We start from the raw sequence: 20,386 nt of genomic DNA on the forward strand, positions 1-20,386 counted from the left end.
AAACGTTTGTCAGTGGTTAGCGCTGGACCATCTCAAGAGGGAGGTACATCCACACAGCACCATCACTCCAAATGCCAGCTCTCAAACGTGAATAATGGAGGTTACATCTTGAAATGGAACCCCAAGATGCCATCAGGCATTAGGACATAGTAATCAGTAACATGAGAGTGTGCAAAGATGGAAATTGAGTTACCAGTGAGGTCAATGAGAGTGGTTCAGCAGGATCGTGTGATCATTGACCATCATAACCCTACATAGGTTGGAAGCACGCCAAGGTTGCCTCCTGCATTGTCTTGCCGTTTGGGAGACATAGCTCAGAGAGCTTTGACACAACAATCAATCATAACTTATTCCTTTCATCAATACTGCTGAGCACACATCAGATGTGCCAGAGCATTGCTTTCATACCATTACATTGGCCTTTGTGAGATGGACAATATCACGCAATCATTTCGAAGATCCCTAAGTCAATGGTTGCACAGTCATGCCATGAATTAAATTTCAATTTGAGTTCTGTACCCTCAGAGGGATTCCATGGGAACCGTTAGGCAGCTGCTCAGGAGCAAACTTACAGCTTAGTGAATGGTTCATCAGGATGAGCACACACCTTTGACATCTCACACTAAATTCCCCTGTAGCAGACATTTCAAGTGTCACTGGTTGGAACCAAGTTCCATGCATGAGGGGATTAATAAAGGAATAACATTCAGCCTAAAACACCAAAGAAATCATGCTACTCAGAGGCATGAAAAGCTGTGGTGCTTGACGATTAATACGAAAACCAAAACCACCCAAAAATAAAGCCCATTGCAAAGTGCATTTGTGAGAAAAGACTACAACGCTGCTTGCAAAAGATTCTTACTACATCCACAAACTACAGATTTCAGTGTGACAGCATCAGGATAATCACTAATTTTGATGAACACTTTGCAGGAAGTCATTGTGTATCTCACAGATGTAAGAGTCACGTGTCTTGCGCAGCCATCATTTTAGTATGGGAAGTGTCTTTAGTTCCACATCAGCGACATGAACAAAGGCAAATCACTGATGCAACTGAATGAAACGGAGGGACATATTGTGGCGGGGGAGGGGGGGATTTATTTTGTACACTTTAACGAACATGGGACCTTACATCACATTGATTATTCAATACCCAAGACCAGAGGATGAATAAATGCAAAATATATTTACAATTGCGAAGTATACAACGGATGAACACCCATGCCACAATTGCGCATTCAAAACTTAATTTTCCTAACTACCGCTGTGCCTAGGTGCTGCCCCAACATCTGCAGCAGAGGTGGAGGCAGCCTGCTGACCACTATGCCCTGTTATCCGAGATGATGTGGGTGGTGTCGTCTGGAGGCCTGAGACCTGAATGGCCCTGGTTTGCTAAGAGTCTCCTGCTCTGGGGCAGGTGCACCCTCTTCGGCCTGACTCACTGGAGTTGGTGGGGTCATAAGCAGAGGGGAGTTGGAGCAAGAGAACATTTAGAGATTAGGGATGCTACAAAGATGAAACCAAAGCCTGGCAGGCGGTTGGAGACGACTACGCAGCAGCTAACCGGGGGTCAGCTTAACCCTCCAGTGGAGTTGCAGGGATCAGTGGATCACATCTGCAACCGCAGGCCATCCTCTAGCTAGAAAGCATGTAGAACATAATGGTAGGTAGCAACATTCTAAAAAAGGCATGGGAGCTGTCATCCTGGTTATGACAATCCAATTGCTTTAAAGATCAGAGTGTTGCAGAAAGCAAACCATAAAGAAACTGGTAAAGAGGAGATGCAATGTTTTTACTCAGGAAGACTTCTTGCTATCTTCAAGACTGGGCAAACAGGCTTGTAGAAGTTGTTTTCATAGTTCATCACCAAATCCTGCACAAAAATTAGATGCAAGACTGATGTGTATTGCTTTGTACAGAGTTTTAAGATTACAGTATTTTAAACTATAGATTGTGAATTATCAGACATAGTACTACATTTTTTGAATCTGTTAAATATGTAAAGAAGTAATTGTCTAAAAAAGTTAGAATGGTAAAAATTGAGATAAAAGAAGTTTTATATAGATGGAAGCACTGGAGGAGAGACCTATTCAAGGATCTATCCCAGATTGGGTATTAAACATAGAATTGAAATTTGTAGAAATGTATGTCAGTATTAAATCATCAGGGCAATGAACGAAATGATTCTCAATTTTATTCAAACTACATTAGGCCATGAGTTTTTATTTCTGATCTTTATTCAAAAAATAAATTAAATATACAAGCCAATGCTGGAATTTTGTAGAAACCTTTTACAAATTTACAGATGAGGAAGTCAATACCTGGCATATTTACACAATGCCAGCACTTAAATCAGGAAAAAAATACAAATCCATGGAGCAAAGATACAAACCAGGACAACACCATGTACAGAATTTTGCTTTTTAAAACAAAAACAGACTCAGAGCTTAGTTCACTTTTCAGCAAACAGATAGATTAGCCAAATGTAATCTGTATTGAGTTGATATATATTCAAGTCTAAAAACATCCAGTTGTTTTAAGGTTGGCCTCTTATTGTAATTAGATTGTTGTGATGACACAAGGTTACTGCACAGCACATAACATTTCACAGAACTGAAAAATTAGAATGTAATATTAAGAAAATCTGGAATCCTATCTTGCTTGAAGGATTCATGACTATATGCAATATTTGCCTGGTGTGATGATAAGCCACAGTCTAGAATGTCCCAGGTTTGATACCTGGTTTTATGTTGAGTTCGCCATTTTTGATCAGAATAGTAAGCGGGATGCCACTCTTCCTGGAAAGTGAGCATACACTGCCACAGTGAGGGCACATGATGCACAGCTGCAATTGTTTCCATAGTCAAATAGCTTGCTGCACATCAGCCTCTCAATTCAGCAAGTATTGGAGGGTTGCTAGCACCCATATCCTAGCAAAATTCAGCCAATTCAAGATGGATAGTGACAAATCCAAATTCTGTGTTAATCATGATGACAGTTTTCAATTTCTAATAATTATATTGCTCAAAGGCCAGCACATATCTGCAGTGCTCTGAACTCAGTGCATCCAGCACAGGTAGTTCAAATCAGTACAATTGAAATTCATTGAATTTCTGCCTATTCAAAATTTCACAAATAGCTTGGATTAGAGTATGGTCTATCACAACCACCCTTCTTGGTAGGAAATAAATAAGGCCAGATTTTCCTTTGTTTATAGCATATTTTGCAATTCCTTTCAAGACCATGCCTGCCTCTTACATCTCACTCAAACTAGCATTGCATATGAAAAAAATAGCAAATAGTCCAATCATGATTAGGAGTATTGGATGGCGCTTGAAGCAAGTCCAGGCTGATTGTCACTTGGACTGATCTCTTGCACTGGAGAAGTATGTCAAAATCTTCTGAATTTTGATTAAGCGATTCTTCAAGGACGTCATAGACAACACAGAAAGCTGATATTTGGGATCCACAGGGAGAACAGCAAGAAGCCACCAACACCAAGCAGGTCCATTTGGAGGGCCCTAAATACAAATATTGTTTTAAGGAAAAACACTTGCATTAATAGACCAGCTTCCATAACCTCAGGACATCACAAAAGTGCTTCACAGCCAATTAAATAGTTTTATATGTGGTCATTGTTGTAATTTAGGGCCACACAGTCAATTTACACAGTAAGGTCCCACAAACAGCAATGAGATACTGCCAAATAATAGTTTTATTGGTACAAAAACAAAAATTGCTGGAAAAACTCAGCAGGTCTGACAGCATCTGTGGAGAGAAAGACAGAGTTAACGTTTCAAGTCCGTTTGGCTCTTCTTCAGAACTAAAGAGAAGTAAAAATGTGGTGAAATGTATGCTGTTTAAGGGGGGGTGGGACAGACAAAGCTGGATAGAAGGCCAGTGATAGGTGGAGGCAAAGGAGAGATTGCAAAAGATGTCAAACAAAAGGTCGAAGGTGTTGATGATGGTGATACTGGCTAAAGGAGGTGTTAATGTTGACATTAAGAGTAGAAAGCAGGATGAGCAAGTGACAGATGGCCCTAGAGGGGGTGGGGTGGGAGGAGGCAACGGTGTGGGAGAAAAGATCGAAATAGGCTAAAAGGCGGGGATAAAACAATGAATGGAAATAAATTTTTAAAATAATAGGTGGGAAAAATGTATATAAAAATTAGAAAATAAATATTTGAAAAAAGGGGATCAAAAAAGGGGTTTGGATGGAGGAGAGAGCTCATGATCTGAAGTTGTTGAACTCGATGTCTGTGAAGTGCCTAACTGGAAGATGAGATGCTGTTCTTCCAGCTTGCGTTCAGCTTCACTGGAACATTGCAGCAGGCCAAGGATGGACATGTGGGCATGAGAGCAGGTTGGTGTGTTGAAATGGCAAGCAACAGGAAGGTCTGGGTCATGCTTGTGGACAGACCGAAGGTGTTCCGCAAAGCGGTCACCCAGTCTGCGTTTGGTGTCTCCAATGTAGAAGAAATTGCATTGGGAGCAGCAAATGCAGTAGACCAAATTGAGGGAATTGCAACTGCTTCACTTGAAAGGAGTGTTTGGGCCCTTGGACGGTGAAGATGGGTGGGGGGGGGGGGGAGTAAAGGGGCAGGTATTGCACCTTCTGTGCTTGCAGGGAAGGTGCTGTGGGAGGGGGTTGAGGTGAAGGGGGTGATGGAGGAGCTGACAAGGGTGTCCCAGAGGGAACAGTCCCTACGGAATGCCAACAGGGGGGTTGAAGGGAAGATGTGTTTGGTGGTGGCATTATGCTGGAGTTGGCGGAGGATGATCCTTTGAATGTGGAGGCTGGTGGGATGAAAAGTGAGGACTATCGTGGTTCTGGTAGGGAGAGAAAGGTGTGAGGGCAGAGGCGCGGGAGATGGGTCGGACACGGTTGAGGGCCCTGTCAACCACCGTGGGTGGAAAACCTCGGTTAAGGAAGAAATGTCAGAAGCACTGTTTTGGAAAGTGACATCATCAGAACAGATGCAACAGAGGCAAGGGAACTGAGAGAATGGCACTGCAGGAAGCAGGGTGTGAGGAGTTGTAGTCGAGGTAGCTGTGGGAGTCGGTGGGCTTGTAATGAATATTGGTGGACAGTCTATCAACAGAAATTGAGGCAGGAAGGTCAAGAAAGGGAAGGGAAGTGTCAGTGATGGAGCTTGTGAAAGTGATGGCAGGGTAGAAATTGGAAGCAAAATTAATAAATTTTTTCAGGTCCAGACGAGAGCATGAAGCAGCACCGACACAGTCATCGATGTACTGGAGAAAGAGTTGTGGGAGGGGGCCTGAGTAGGACTGGAACAAGGAATGTTCCGCATACCCCATAAAGAAACAGGCATAACTGGGTCCATGCGGGTACCATAGCCACACCTTTTGACATGACTTCCTTCTTCCTTAACCAAGGTTTCCCATCCATGGTGGTTGACAGGGCCCTCAACCATGTCCGACTCATCTCCTGCGTCTCTGCCCTCACACCTTCCTCTCCCTCCCAGAACCATGATAGGCTGGTGGGGTGAAAAGTGAGGGCCTCCGCATTCAAAGGATCATCCTTTGCCATTTCCGACAACTCCAGCATGATGTCACCACCAAACACATCTTCCCTTCACCCCCCCCACTGTTGGCAATCCATAGGTCCCTCCGGGACACCCTGGTCCACTCCTCCATCATCCCCTGCACCTCAACTCCCTCCCACGGCACCCTCCCATGCAATCACAGAAGGTGCAAAACCTGCCCCTTTACTTCCCCCCTCCTCACCGTCCAAGGGCCCAAACACTCCTTTCAGGTGAAGCAGCGGTGCACTTGCACTTCCCTCAATTTGGTCTACTGCATTCGCTGCTCCCAATGCGGTTTCCTCTACATTGGAGACACCAAACGCAGACTGGGTGACCGCTTTGCGGAACACCTTCGGTTTGTCCACAAGCATGACCCAGACCTTCCTGTCGCTTGCCATTTCAACACACCACTCTGCTCTCAGGCCCACATGTCTGTCCTTGGCCTGCTGCAATGTTCCAGTGAAGTTCAACGCAAACTGGAGGAACAGCACCTCATCTTCTGATTAGGCACTTTGCAGCCTTCCGGACTTAACATTGAGTTCATGAACTCTCTCCTTCATCCTCACCCCTTTATGATCCCCATTTTTCAAATATTTATTTTTAAATTTTTATGTATATTTTTTTCCCACCTATTTCTATTATTTTTAAAATTTATTTCCATTCATTGTTTTATCCCCACCTTTTAGCCCATTTTGATCTTTTCTCCCACACTGTCCCCTCCCCCCCCCACCCCACCCCCACTAGGTCCATCTGTCACTTGCTCATCCTGCTTTCTACACTTAATATCACCATTAGCACCTCCTTTAGCCAGTATCACCACCATCAACACCTTCGAACTTTTGTGTATGACATCTTTTGCAATCTCTCCTTTGCCTCCACCTATCACTGGCCTTCTATCCAGCTTCACATGTCCCATCCCCCTTAAACAGTATATATTCCAAATTTCTACTTCTCTTTAGTCCTGAAGAGACATACGCAGTCGAAACGTTAACTCTGTCTTTCTCTCCACAGATGTAGTCAGACCTGTTGAGTTTTTCCAGCAATTTTTGTTTTTGTTTCAGATTTCCAGCATCTGCAGTGTTTTGCTTTTATAATAGTTTTATTGGTGTTGATTAAGGGGTAAACTGCATTTGTATGGTCATTCAAACCACCAAATGATCAATGTCAAGACAAAGCTTACACAGTATTTCCAAAATGCAGGTGACTTTACACTTCAAACTGAGCTTACATTAATAAAGTTATGATGACACCTAGAATGCCATAAAAATTTAACTTGCATCTCCACTCTAATCTGGGATATTGACATTCCCCTCCTCCCATTACTTTACCACCTATGGCATAGCTTTTAGCTATCACAGCCCTTCCTAAACTCCTCCATCTTGCTTCACCTGCCTTACATATTCAAAAGTCTCCTTATGGCTGTATCTTCAACTTGCCTTGTGTCACCCAAAACTTGCCCAATTCCTGCTGTGTGAATTTCCCATCTCTTGGAAAGTGGAATGGTGCATCACACTTGAGTACTATTTCTACTATGACTTCTATCAGTGTGCAAAGCTAAGAATTTGAAAAGCCCACAATTTATTAATGAATTCAAATAATGTGGACAACATTGAACTACAATATTATTCACCTTGGCATCCATTTCAAGAAAAATAAGTATGATTTGAGAGTTGTAATACCTGCAAATCTGTTTCTCTCTCTGGCATTGGTCCAAAATGCTGAAGGATTTGAATGTGGAATCTACTCTTCAAGTTTTGAAACCATTTGCAAGCTTGTGCATATACTTCATCATGAAGATCCACAAGTTTATCCAACTCCTCCCCTGTAACCTGAAAACAAACATGAATTTAAATTAAAATGCTGACATTTAAGGTATAGCAGCAGCAAACTGCATCTTTTTGTAAAAGTCTGTTATATCCAATATGCCACATTGGAAAATGAAATTTGGCAACCGCAAAGATACAGCAAGTTACATTAATAACCACTTGAGCCAAACTATAGTGACATTATAGCATATGGTAACTAAAGACAAAATAAACAAAACTAAGTTCAAATTAATCATCTGGTTAAATCCCAGCGCTGAGGAATGAGATCATGCACAAAATGTATTAACAATTTCATTGAATGTTGACAATAATCAAAGCTATTGTACAATTGAGGTACAAGCAGTCTAGTTGTGAATGGAAGAACATAATTTTTTGCACAGAACTAGTTTAAAGAAAAGTCCATCAACTTCTTCTCAAAGGGATACTGAACGAATTGCATTCTTGCCAATATCACCCACGTTGCTAAAAGACAATACATTCATTTTGGAATCTATTCTCTTGTTTTCAGCTTGCTGTCATTTTGAAACAAGAAAAAAAAGCATGGTAATCAGTTGCCTAAGTTCTTTCCTGGAATGTGGATGCTATTGGAAAAATCATAAACTGTTGTTCATGATCAGTTGCCCCAAACTGTTGTTCATGATCAGTTGCCCCAAACTGTCGAGCCTTCTCTTGAAGGCTCTGCAACCTGTGTGACAGTACTCCCCCAGTCTTTTTAGATAGGAATTTTGGGATTTAAATCTAGCGAAGAAGAAGAAATGGTGAATATGTCCAAGTGAGAATGGAGAGTGTCTTGCAGGGAAACACGGAAGTGCCAGGTGTTCCCATTTCACTAGCTGCTCTTCTACTTCAAGCAGTGAAGGATAAGAGTTTGGGAGGTGCTGCCAAAGCATTGGCAAGTTACTGCAATGCATCCAGTGGATAGTACACACAACAGCCACATCACACCAATAGATGTTGCTACTTTAATAGAGTACAAGAACTGCTTGTCTGGACTGCCAATCTGATTTCCTCTTGGTTTGGGAAGATCATAACTCATTTTCATCTCACCTCACCATGTATAACAAGTCCATGCTTTGTTATACCAATATACCCAAGTTTTTTTATTAAATACAGAAGGCATACAAAAACATTTGACCTGATAGTTAAGAGGGGAATATACACATCTGGACTCCTGGTGTAAAGTTTTGCCCAGAGAGTATACATTAAAAGTTTAAGTGTAGAGGTCAGTGGGCCGACTAGATTTTCTGTCCATTGAAATTAACACTCCATGTTGCAATCTGCATTATGTTTAAGTGCTGCAAACGATCTTTACCTTAACATCTTTCAAGTATTCAATATTAGCAATGTAATATCCATCCTTTTGCCCTCTTTCCAAAACCTTGAAACAACTTCCTCCGACAGTGTCCACAATAGATCGTCCATCAGGAAGGAAGTGAATGTTTCTTATGTGCAGCATACAGCCATAATCTGTAAACCTATAAATAATGGAGATCATTTTCATTAAATCAAAAAATAGGACTTAAGAAACAAGAGCAGGACCCTGTTGATCACTAGTTAGTTGATCATCTAAATCAGTAACACCGTCTTGCATTATTCCTATATCCCTTGATACCCTTAGTACCGAAAAATCCATCGATCTTTGACTTGAATATACTCAACAACTCAGCATTCATCATTCTCAGCATTCTAAAGGCTCACAACCCTTTGAATGAAGAAATTTCTCCTGATCTCAGTCCCAAACGTCTGACCCTTTGTGTTAAGACTGTGACCACCTAGCTCTAGACGCTATACCAGGGGAAATATTCTCCCAATATCTACCAGGTAAGTCCCTTAAGAATTTTGTGTTTCAGTGAGCCTAATGAGCCTTCTTTGCATTCCCTCTATGGCAAATATATCCTTCCTTAGGTAAAGAGACCAAAATTGTATATACTGTAAGTGTGGTCTCACCAATGGTACACACAACTGTCAAAAACTTTACTCCAATCTCTCTGTAATAAAGGCTAACATACCATTTGCTTTCCCAATTGCTTGCCGTACTGGTATATCATGTGATTTGCGTTGACACCCAGATCCCTCTGCATAGTTACTTTCCCCAGTCTCTCTCCATTTAAAAACTCTGCTTTTCCGTTTCTTATCAAAGTGGGTAACTTCACATTTAATCACATTATATTCCATCTTCCACATTCTTGTCCACTCATTTAACCTATTTGTCATCAGCAAATTTAGCAACAATAGTCATTGATACAGATCATAAATAGTTGAGCCCCCAGCACTGATCCCTGTGGCACTCAAATAATTACAGCTTGCCAACCCAAAAACGACCCATTTATCCCTACTGTTTCCCCTTAACCAATCCACTATTCATGCCAATATGTTACCCCCTACACTGTGAGCTCTTATTCTGTGTAGTAACCTTTGATGTAGCACCTTATCAAATGCCTTTTGGAAATCCAAGTAAACCATGTCCACATGTTCCCTTTTATTCATCTTTCTTGCTATTTCCTCAAAGAAATCTAATAAATTAGTCAAACACTATTCTCTTTAACCATGTTGACACTGATGCGCATTTCCGATACATGATTACAATATATTTTTCTATTGCCTCAACTTTTATCTTTGAATTTCTAAATCTCCCTTCACCCAAATCCTCCTCCCCCTCTGTTAGTTTAAAACCATTTTCCCTACTCTCCATACTGGCTGTGCAATCATGAATGTACACTATTTTCCTTTCTCTTACATTCTGATTACCATTACCCGCATCACCACCCTGCACTTTCCAAATCACCCCTCATGTAAACACTCCGCACCACCCACACCCTCACTAAAAGTTCTCTCTACGGCCCTAGTTATATGACTGACCAGGACACTAGACCCAGCGCTGTACAAGTGAAGGCTGTCCCAATGGTACAGCTCCCATTTTCCCCCAGTACTAGTGCCAGTGCCCTACGAATCAAAACCCATTTCTCCCAAACCAATCTCTGAACCACATATTCAACTCACTGATCTTATTTACCCTATGCCAACTTGCTCATGGCTCAGGTAATGATCCAGAGATGACCACTTTTGTGGTTTTGCTTTCTAATTTAGCATCTAGCATACTCCCTCTTTCTTAGTTCTACCTGTATTGTTGGTACCCATGTGCAGCACAATAGCCGAATCCCTCCACTCCTACTCCCACTTTAAGTTCTTCTCCAGTCGAGAAATGTTCTTAATCCTGGCACCAGGCAGCTAACACGTTTCTGGGACACACACTCTCAGCTGCAGAGAAACATACCTATCCCTCTATCTATGCTAAGTTCCTTTTCACTCCCCACTTCAATGGCGCTCTGCACCGCAGTTGCTCATCCACCCTGCAGTTCCTGCTCTCACCACATAAGCTGCAGGAACCTTGAACCTGTTGCACAATTGCAGGGCTAGGGCTCCTCCGCTGCTACCTTCTGGGTCCCTATACCTGCCTCACTTGCAGCCACACCCCCTATCCCTGGCCACAGAACAAATCTGAAGTACCTAGCCTAAGGTGTGTTCCATGAGGCAGTCATTCTTCATCCAACACTGGAATAAACTGCCTATGTTCACTAAAGGATGTTTTGTAATGTCATGATGTTACAGTGTTACCGATATTCCTTGCTCAAGCACATTAATTTAGACATGATTCCATCCTGGAATGCAAGGTTGTTTTCCTCTGCCCAGTAATATCCAATTACTTTCATAAAAGTAGTCAAATTAAAGTGTAGTTATGTACCCCTCATTTTGAGCCTTGCTACAATGGTTAATTGCAAATAACTTGAAAACACTAGTCATAATTGGTTTACAACATACCCATTATGTGGGTCACTGATACACATTCCAAATCGCTTTGTACCAGTCTCAATGCATCTTCGAATCATAAGCCGATACCGTGGCTCAAAAACATGAAGAGGACAAGGCACAGTAGGATATGCCATAGTGCACACAAAAATGGGAACATTTTTGGTCAAACTGGAAAAGAAAAAACAATAAATAGGACTTAATATTTCATAAAATTTCTGAAGTTCTTTCAAATCCTTGGTTCAAAACCTGCTTTCCCCATGAAATAATGATTTTGCCAACCACTATATCACATAAGAGGAAGTTGAAAGTACACAAATCAAAACTTGGGCAAATTCCATGAACAAATGTTACAGGGTCATTTTCCAAGATTGCAGAGAGACAAGTGAATATCAGCATCAAGGCATATTTCATGTTACCTCACCTCCAAAAAACAAAACTGACTAACATTGGTATTTGCACTCTAATTTGTCTAGAAAGGTATCAGATATGGCCTGACTGTCATTGGGAAAGAAACAATTGGATTGCAGAAGGTTCTGAACTGTAACACTGAAAATCAGGAATTTTAAGGACAGTTATGGAACTAAATAATAAGTATGTATCATTTTGATCACATCATATAAAGTCTGTTACACAACGTAAAAGCCCAGTAACACAATGTAATAAAAAGTTAATGTACCTGTGGTGTATTGAATTTATTACCAAAATGCAAGAGACTCCCCTATACTAAACCTACTTACCCAAGTCACTAGTGCTTAAGTCACAGTTCATAACATTGGATATAAATATTGCACCCTGCACTCTAGTGACTTACCGAGAAAAAAACAGGCTAAACAGAACAGATTGTACAGCGGTGTTAAATTTTTAAACATGGAAGTGGAATAATTTAATCATAAATTAGAATAAATTGAGCATGAGGACAACAGCTGGTCAGTGAGTGCAGCTCATCACTGAATGCAAGCTTGGGAATTTGTTGAGTGAGAGAAGAGACGCTGTTCACTTAGAATTTAAGTTATGGTAGCTACTTAAGAGCTCGGAGAGCAGTGGACCAGATTAAAGGAGCTAGAGGATTTGGTCTGCATTAATACAAATTCAAAGTGTGATGTCTAAGTTGCTAGTCTCCAGGTTTATAACAGTCTATAAAGTTAAGGCACGGCAGGGAAGATTGGCCATGTGGGCTGCCTATCCTGTAACATGTGGAAAGTCACAGGCACTTCCTGTGGCTTAGACATGTGCAAGGAAGTGTCACCAGCTGCAGAAACTTGAGCTCCATGTTTTGTACTTGAGCGAGAGTACAAAACCTGGAGCTCGAGGTAGCAAGAAACAAAAACTGACTGTAAAAGCTTCTATAGGTAGGTAAAAGGGAAAAGATTAGCAAATACAAACGTGGGTCCATTACAGGCAGAGACAGGAGAATTTATAATGCGGAATAAAGAAATGGCAGAGAAACTAAACAAATACTTTGGGTCTGTCTTTATGGAAGAAGATACAAAAAAATCTCCCGGAAATACTAGAGAACCAAGGGATTAGCAGGAATGAGAAACTGAAATTAATTAATTAGTAAACAATAATACTGGAGAAATTAATGGGACTGAAAGTTGATAAATCCCCTGCACCTGATGACCTATATCCCACAGTGTTGAAAAAAGTGGCTGTTGAGATAGTGGATGCATTTGTGGTCATCTTCCAAAATTCTATAGGTTCTGGAATGGTTCCTGCAGATTGCAAGGTAGCAAATGTAACCCCAATATTTAAAGAAAGGTGGGAGAGAAAACTCGAGAACTACAAACATACTGGCTGACATTTGTAGCAGGGAAATGCTAGAATCTATTATAAAGGATGTGATAACTGAACACTTAGGAAATAATGGTAGGTTGGGCAGAATCAACATGGATTTATCAAAGGCAAATCATGTTGAACAAACCTATTGGAGTTTTGTGAGGATGTCACTAGCAGAATAGGTAAGAGGGAACCAGTGGATGTGGTGTATTTGGATTTTCAGAAGATTTCTGATAACGTCCCACACAAGAGGTTAGTAAACAAAATTAGAGTGCATGGGATTGGGGGGGGTAATATACTGGCATGGATTGAGAATTGGTTAACGAACAGAAAACAGTAGGAATAAACAGGTCATTTCAGGTTGGCAGACTGTGACTAGTGGGTACCACAAGGGTCAGTGTTTGGGCCTCAACGTTTCAGAATCTATACCTATGATTTGGATGTGGGAACAAATGCAATATTTCCAAGTTTGATGAGAGCGAGAGAGAGAGAGAGAGAGAGAGTGTGGAGGGTGATGCAAAGAGCATTTGGGCTAAATGAGCGGGCAAGAACATGGCAGATGGAATACTGGATGGAGTACTGGATGTCTTGCTGCAATTGTATAGAAACTTGGTGAGACCGCACTTGAGTATCACGTTTTGGTCTCCTTACCTAAGGAAGGATATACTTGCTATAGAGGGAGCGCAGCGAAGGTTCACCAGGTGGATTCCTGGGATGGCGGGGTTATTCTATGAGGAGAGATTGAGGAGAGTGGGCCTGTGTTCTCTAGAGTTTAGAAGAATGAGAGGTGATCTCATTTAAACCAAGATTCTTATAGGGCTCGACAGGATTTATTGCAGGAAGGATATTTCACCTGGCTGGGGTTCTAGAACCAGAGGACAGAGTTTCAGAATAAGAGGTAGATCATTTAGAACTAAGAAGGAGGCATTTCTTCACTCAGAGAGCGGTAAATCTTTGAAATTCTTTACCCCAGAGTGCTGTGGAAGCTCAGTCATTATGTTCAAGTCAGATCAATAGATTGAGATAGTAAAGACATCAAGGGATATGGGGAGTGCAGGAAAATGGCAGAGGTAGAAAATCAGCCATGATCTAATTGAATGGCAGAGCAGGCTTGAGGGGCCGAATGGGCTATTCCTACTCCTTTTTCCTATGTCCCCTTGTTCTTATATTTATCCCTTAGATAAGAGTGATAAATAACCAAAAACCCAATGGTACCAGCTTTGGCTCAGTAGTAGCACTCATGCACCTGTGAGAGAAGATTGTGGGTTCAAGTCCCACTCCAGGGTCTTGAGCACAAAATTTAGATAGATATTCCAATGATAAAGGATTGCTGCACTCACTCTTGGCACAGCTCTGAAGAGCAGAGATCTCTTGGTGCCCTGGCCAATATTTATCCATCAACCAACAAAATTAAAAACAGATTCTGGTCATTATCATATTGCTGTTGGTGGGGCCCTGCTGCCGTGCTTCCTATAGCCAACAGTGACTGTATCACAAAAAGTACTGCATTGGCTGTGAAGCGCTTTGGGACAGTGTGAAGTGAAAGGCTCTATGTAAATACAAGCCTCTTCTTTCAAATTCATTCGTGAACAAGCTTGAAAAATCAGATTTCTATATAAAACCATCAATATAACTATTTCCGATATCAAATCTAACATTATTTGCACAAATAAAATACCAACATCAATTTATCAATGTTACAATACAAAATCCAGCCATCAGCCCATTTTCCTCCACACAAGTCACCTAATGTGATTCCACTCTCCTGTTTGCATTTTTAAAAAAAATCCAAATAGCTTTTCAGTAATTTTTGTAGCACATTCTAAGTAACTCATAAGTAAAGGATTTTCTAACCTCACCCATTCATTTTTGGTCCATAACTTTAAATGCAAGAATTAATACATAATTTGCAGCACTATACATTCCTTTAAGGCACAAAATCACTACCAAAAAAAGGGTCCAACCATGGCCAACAACGTATTAGTTCTTCCCTAATTCAGCCTGTTTGTGAATATTTAAAATCTCCCATAATAAAGACACTAATATCAATAATGCCCTTTAATTTCTCTACAAACTTTCTCAATTTTTTTTAAAATACAGATTGGTAGTCCATAATATACTCAGTAATAATAATCCCTTGCTATTCCTTAATCAAAAAGGACATCTATTTGAATTACTTATTTAAATCTTATCTCCAGCGGTACCCGGTATTTTATGATTAATAGCTTACTTTGAAAGTTCTGCGGTTTCTTCATTGTGAACCCTTTGCCTTTCACACAATTCTTCAGAAAGATACCTTGCAATCATTTCTTCCAATAAATAGGTGACAGCATATTTCCTATTCTCAAGATACTAAAGAGAAAGATATTTTAATCACTTGGCTTATTTTATGCAATACATTCCTATCATTAAGGCAGAGATGTCTGGAACTCTTAAGAGAATACACATGATTTAGATGCAACCACTAGCTGTTAATTTCACCACAGCTACACTACGTTTAGCATTTTTGACTGGGGGTGGGGAGCAGTGGAAATGATGGGTAAGTAATCAAACAAGTTTTGTATTGAATAAGAGAGACAATTTAATCATTTGCCATTTTAAAAATACATTTCATATTGTAGCTGGAATAACGGTAGCCCAGTGGTAATGTTATTGGACTAGTAATCCAGATGCTTGGACTAATGCCTGGAGACATCCATGGCAGCTAAGTGAATTAAATTCAATTAATTAATAATTCTAGAATAAAATGCTAGTCTCATTAATAATGATCACGACACTACTGGACCATCATAAAAACCCATCTGGTTCACGAATGACCTTTAGGGGAGGAAATTTGTCTGGCTTACACGTGACTCCAGATCCACAGAAATGTGGCTGACTCTTAACTGTTCTCTGAAATGGCCTAGCAAACCACTCAGTTGCATCAAACTGTTTCACAATAGCACCATGGGTGTACTTATACCACATGGACTGCAGCAGTTCAGGAAGGTCACTTGCTTCCACCTTCCCAAGAGCAATTAGGAATAGACAATAAATACTGGCCCAACTAGTGAAGTTCACATCCCATGAACTAATTAAAAAACCCTCTATCCATTTTAAGGAGGCTCCAAGCATTCTGGCCAGCCTTGTTGATTTCCTTCCACCATTGTAGGGATGAAATATTGTGCACAAAGTAGAGGAAGCCACTGAACTGCCACTCAAAACTCTCCACAAATCAAAAATATTAGCAGTTTTGCTGACTAATCGGAATGCCTGCGGTATCCTTAAACGTCCCCAATGTTCAGGTAACAAGATTGCCAGTGTATCCAAAATGGTAAAACTGAATGCAGTAGCTGTTATAACCATAGACAGTAATTGGCCTGCATCCAGTTATATGGAAGAGTCCCTCACACTGGTATATTTTACAGAAGGAACAGAGTAGCACAAGTTCTTATCAAGTGCTCTGGGGCTCTATTACAGTGATGCCAACATAGATTTCATGTTACTAAATTGCTAGACCCTCTTGAAAGTAATCCTCGTCGCCTTACATTTTATCAATGTTAATTGCTGGTTAATATGGCTCAAAGCGAACTACCTGCAGTAAATGGTGGATTGATGACAAAGGTGAACAACTGGCTTTTCAGAAGCCGAGGCAAGATGACATGAAAGGGCTCTTACAAAGAGACAGATCCCATGTGAAATAAGTTTGAGCATATTCAGGTCAGCTGGTTACAAGTTCACGGCCCAAAAATGCCAATGTCATTGAGGCACTGGTGTGGGAAACAAAAACACAAACATACTGATGCAATAAGGGTTGCTCTTCAATTGTTGGCAGAGACTGAAAAGGTGGAGATTTACTCCACATCTAATAATTAGACATGACCTAGGAGTGCTTGATGCTTGACATGATCCATCCTACATGAAGATCTGTCCACTTGCAAAGTACTAAGAAAGTTATGGTATAGACCAGATCCATCAAACTACTGGATTCAGAGTATGAACTTCCAAATTACCGAATGGAGAAAGTAAAGACGACTTTTGTTGACTATCAGACAAATCTTAAAATGGCAGCCTTCTAGTGTCATTAAAGGTTTTAAGTAATCACCAGATTGTCAAATGGACACATCAAACTGATGAAAATTAATTGGAGGAGCCTGTAATATTCATCAAGCATTTCATGTTACAATGTGCACATTTAAGTTTTTAATGGAATTCTTCTGTTAATGTCAAACAATGACCATTATAAAACCTTAAGGCATAATCAGCATGGTCTGCAACCTACTTCTTTTAGACTGTCTTTACATAGTGGACATAGTGGATTGTGATCCAAACTTCGTTCCAAACAACCTTTACAGAAAGTGTGGCCACAAGGTGTAGTGATGGGTTCCAAGAACAATCTGCAAGTGTCCGAATTCAGAAAATTACATTTAGTCGTTTGGTAGTACAGAACTTGAGTATTGCTTTTTTCAGCAATACTCAAAATTACATTTAGTACTATACTAAATTACAAAGGCAGCTGCAATAACTCAAAACATTAAAAACACAACTACAGGTGTTTACTGAAACCTCTTTATAAAAGGCAGCAATTTTTAAAAATAAAAAGCTCCATATGAATGAGGTGAGCTAAAACGAAGTGAGAAATTAGAGGTCTGATAGAGGTCAACAGCACAGAAAAAGGCCCTTCGACCCATCGAGTCTGCGCCAGTCAAACAAGTACCTAACTATTCTAATCCCATTTTCCAGCACTAGGCCCATAGCTTTGTATGCCATGGCATCGCAAGTGCACATTCAAATACTTAAGTGTTATGAGGGTTTCTACCTCTACCACCCTTTCAGGCAGTGAGTTCCAGACTCCCACCACCCTCTTACTCTTATCAAAGTAAGAAATAAAAACATCTTAGGAGGGCTACAGGGAATATGACAAATTAAAGAGAATAAAAAGATGCTTCAAAAAAACTAGAGTCAGGATTAAGTGATATGCACGTGAATGAAAACAGCATTTAAAACAAAACTTAAGATTAAATAATTATGGAGGAATATAGCCCTGATACAGCTTAAATTAGGAGGGCTGAAAAAGTCACTAAAGGATTACACCATAGCAGTTGAATGTAAGGATGCGTTGGGTTGCATTAATATAGAATCCATATGGACAGAATGGAAAAAGGGAAGTGTTATAATTCTCCTTGAACACTACAGTCAAAGAGTGAAATAGATGTGGAAATCTACTGAGAGTTTAGAGATGTGCAGCAGGACAACAATATTGGGTGATTTTAACTGTAATTCGACAGACTGAAATATGTAGTACACATGGCTAAAGTCAGATATGCTTAATAGGATGCACCAATGGTTCCTTCCTAGGTAAGTAAGAATTGTTAATGGGAAATAAATCTTCAAATGGGAGGAGATGAATGGAGTATAGAAGTTTTGAAGACAAAAAACAGCATATAATGTTCCATAATAAACGGTTTAAAATTAGGAATACAAAAAATGTAATAGGAAATGAAAAATTAGATTGGAGGGACTAAAATAAACTTGAAAAAGGCTAACAGGTAAAGAAAAAAGGCAATAGCAAGGACTTTATTAAAATAAATAAAGTGAAAATAAGAGGGGACAATTCAAATTTCTGAAACAATTTTAAACTAAAGCCAAAAAGTATAAGCTACCTTATAATTGCAACCCAGAAAACCTGCCTAAACAAGTCGTTAGATCAATTTTTAAAAATTAAGTCATCCAAGTATTTCAGTCTGGTGTGGTTACTTAATAAAGCCACCTCTTTTTTTAAGCATTAATGCAGATATTTGCCATTCCAAAAAAATGTTTTCTTACCTCATACAAAGAGAACACTCAAAATCTGATGCATCGATTAGATCCTTAGTTATTGTTCTCTCAGAACTTGATGAATGGAACAGTTGTTCAGAATCTGATTAAAAACACATTTCTAGTAAGAAATTTTAAAATAAAAAAATTGTTCATCATCCAAAAGAAATTCTCAATTGGCTCAAAGGTGTAGGTTACTTCTATCACATAAAAGGAGTGTTTTGCAACAAAGCGGAATTAAATAGAATTGCATTTTTAAACATTTAAGTCTACACTTCAGAGAGCCTGTCTTCATAACAGTGCAGTTCAACGATACCAGATGAGTGTTATGCACGACATCAAGTAACCACAAGATTCTCCATAATAAATCATTACAATCAAATAAAATCATTTCTTTAAAAAAGGTCCTGTAAATACAAAAAGGAGCCTCCCCCATTTTAATAATGTTGTTGCTCAACGAAATGCAAGAAATATTAAAATCACTTATCCATTAAGCAGTTATAATTTTGGTATTGCCAGGGATTTTGGGGGGGTTAGGTGGGGAGGGGAAAAAAGAGAGGTGTGTAAATTATTTTTACTCATTTTCCTTAAATAGTTGAGCTTTGAGTTTAGGAGCTACCTAAACAGCTTAACATGTGAACTTACATTACAAAGTTCAATTAATAACTGACCCTGCTTTTGGTGCTTACTCTTTCCATCATCAGTTTCTTTTATTTCTTGATCACTGAAAGAAAGCTTTCTTTTCATTAGAACTGCCTTTTCTTGGCATGAAAGCAGTGGAGCCGAAGAAATCCTTTTCAAACCAACAAGATTCTCCACCCTATGTAACAATTGAACTGACTGGGTCCAACTTGGGCATGCTAACTCTCCCTCTGCTGAGTTCGGCACATACGATATCTGCTGATTCACAACAAAAGTTTGTTAGTACAAATAAAAATGATACAAATACATTCAACACCTCTCAAACAATCAATATTGGCAAAAATGTTTGAAAGAGATTGAAATGCTGAGAATTACGTCAAATTGTGAAAACTGATCACTTTATCTTTGAATATTGCAGCATACATACCAATTATTAGTTACATAATAATGAAAATCAAAAATGGCAAAGGAAGAGAAAGCTCAGACTCAATTTTTTAGCTTTGCAGTTATCTCATTCAGCCAGTATATTCAGATTTTGCTTCAACTTACTTTTTAGTAGCTTGTATTTGGGACATGGGCATTACTTGCATTATATTGGCTAGGCAGTAATTATCCATACCTAGATTTCTCAGGGCATTAAAAGCCAGCCATAATGTGGAGTCGCATGTGCCCCAGACTCGCTAAGGATGGCAGGTTCCCTTCCTTGAAGGAGTCTTTTTTTAAAAAATGACAATTCAATAGTTTTCATGGTAATTTTCTGTTGCAAGCCCAAAAATTGCAAATTCAATTTCACATTACTGCAGAATATGAACACAACCTCTGGGTTAATCTAGAGGCATAACCAGTAGACTATATTCCAGTAATGAAATTGAAGTGCGCTTAAAAATAAGCCTCACAAAACTTATACAAAACATTTTATCTCTCTTCTCTTCACATTATTTTGTTCTGTGGTCTGCCTGATGGTACAAGCAGTAGCCTATTCCCAGGTCT

At 39.8% G+C, this 20,386-nt stretch overlaps 1 protein-coding gene across 5 annotated transcripts in view; it reads right to left on the reverse strand.

The window, feature by feature from the left end:
• Window positions 1–2,207: 2,207 nt before the first annotated feature.
• The window catches only part of LOC144684438 (LON peptidase N-terminal domain and RING finger protein 1-like), a 37,370-nt gene continuing 19,191 nt past the window's right edge, over window positions 2,208–20,386 (reverse strand). Inside the window, exons 5-12 of one of the 5 annotated variants that reach the window (XM_078548247.1) lie at window positions 19,444–19,651; window positions 18,764–18,857; window positions 17,220–17,334; window positions 15,189–15,310; window positions 11,192–11,350; window positions 8,685–8,847; window positions 7,226–7,375; window positions 2,208–3,521 (exon numbers count right to left, since the gene is read on the reverse strand). In XM_078548247.1, the coding sequence (XP_078404373.1) occupies window positions 3,357–3,521; window positions 7,226–7,375; window positions 8,685–8,847; window positions 11,192–11,350; window positions 15,189–15,310; window positions 17,220–17,334; window positions 18,764–18,857; window positions 19,444–19,651 (1,176 nt within the window). In that variant the 3' untranslated portion in view covers window positions 2,208–3,356. Of the gene's footprint in view, window positions 3,522–7,225; window positions 7,376–8,684; window positions 8,848–11,191; window positions 11,351–15,188; window positions 15,311–17,219; window positions 17,335–18,763; window positions 18,858–19,425; window positions 19,655–20,386 lie in introns of all 5 variants that reach the window. The other 4 variants (XM_078548231.1, XM_078548239.1, XM_078548222.1 and 1 more) reach the window with 4 other exon arrangements.

Source organism: Cetorhinus maximus, chromosome 1 (genome assembly GCF_964194155.1).
Source record: "Cetorhinus maximus chromosome 1, sCetMax3.hap1.1, whole genome shotgun sequence".
NCBI lineage: Eukaryota > Metazoa > Chordata > Chondrichthyes > Lamniformes > Cetorhinidae > Cetorhinus > Cetorhinus maximus.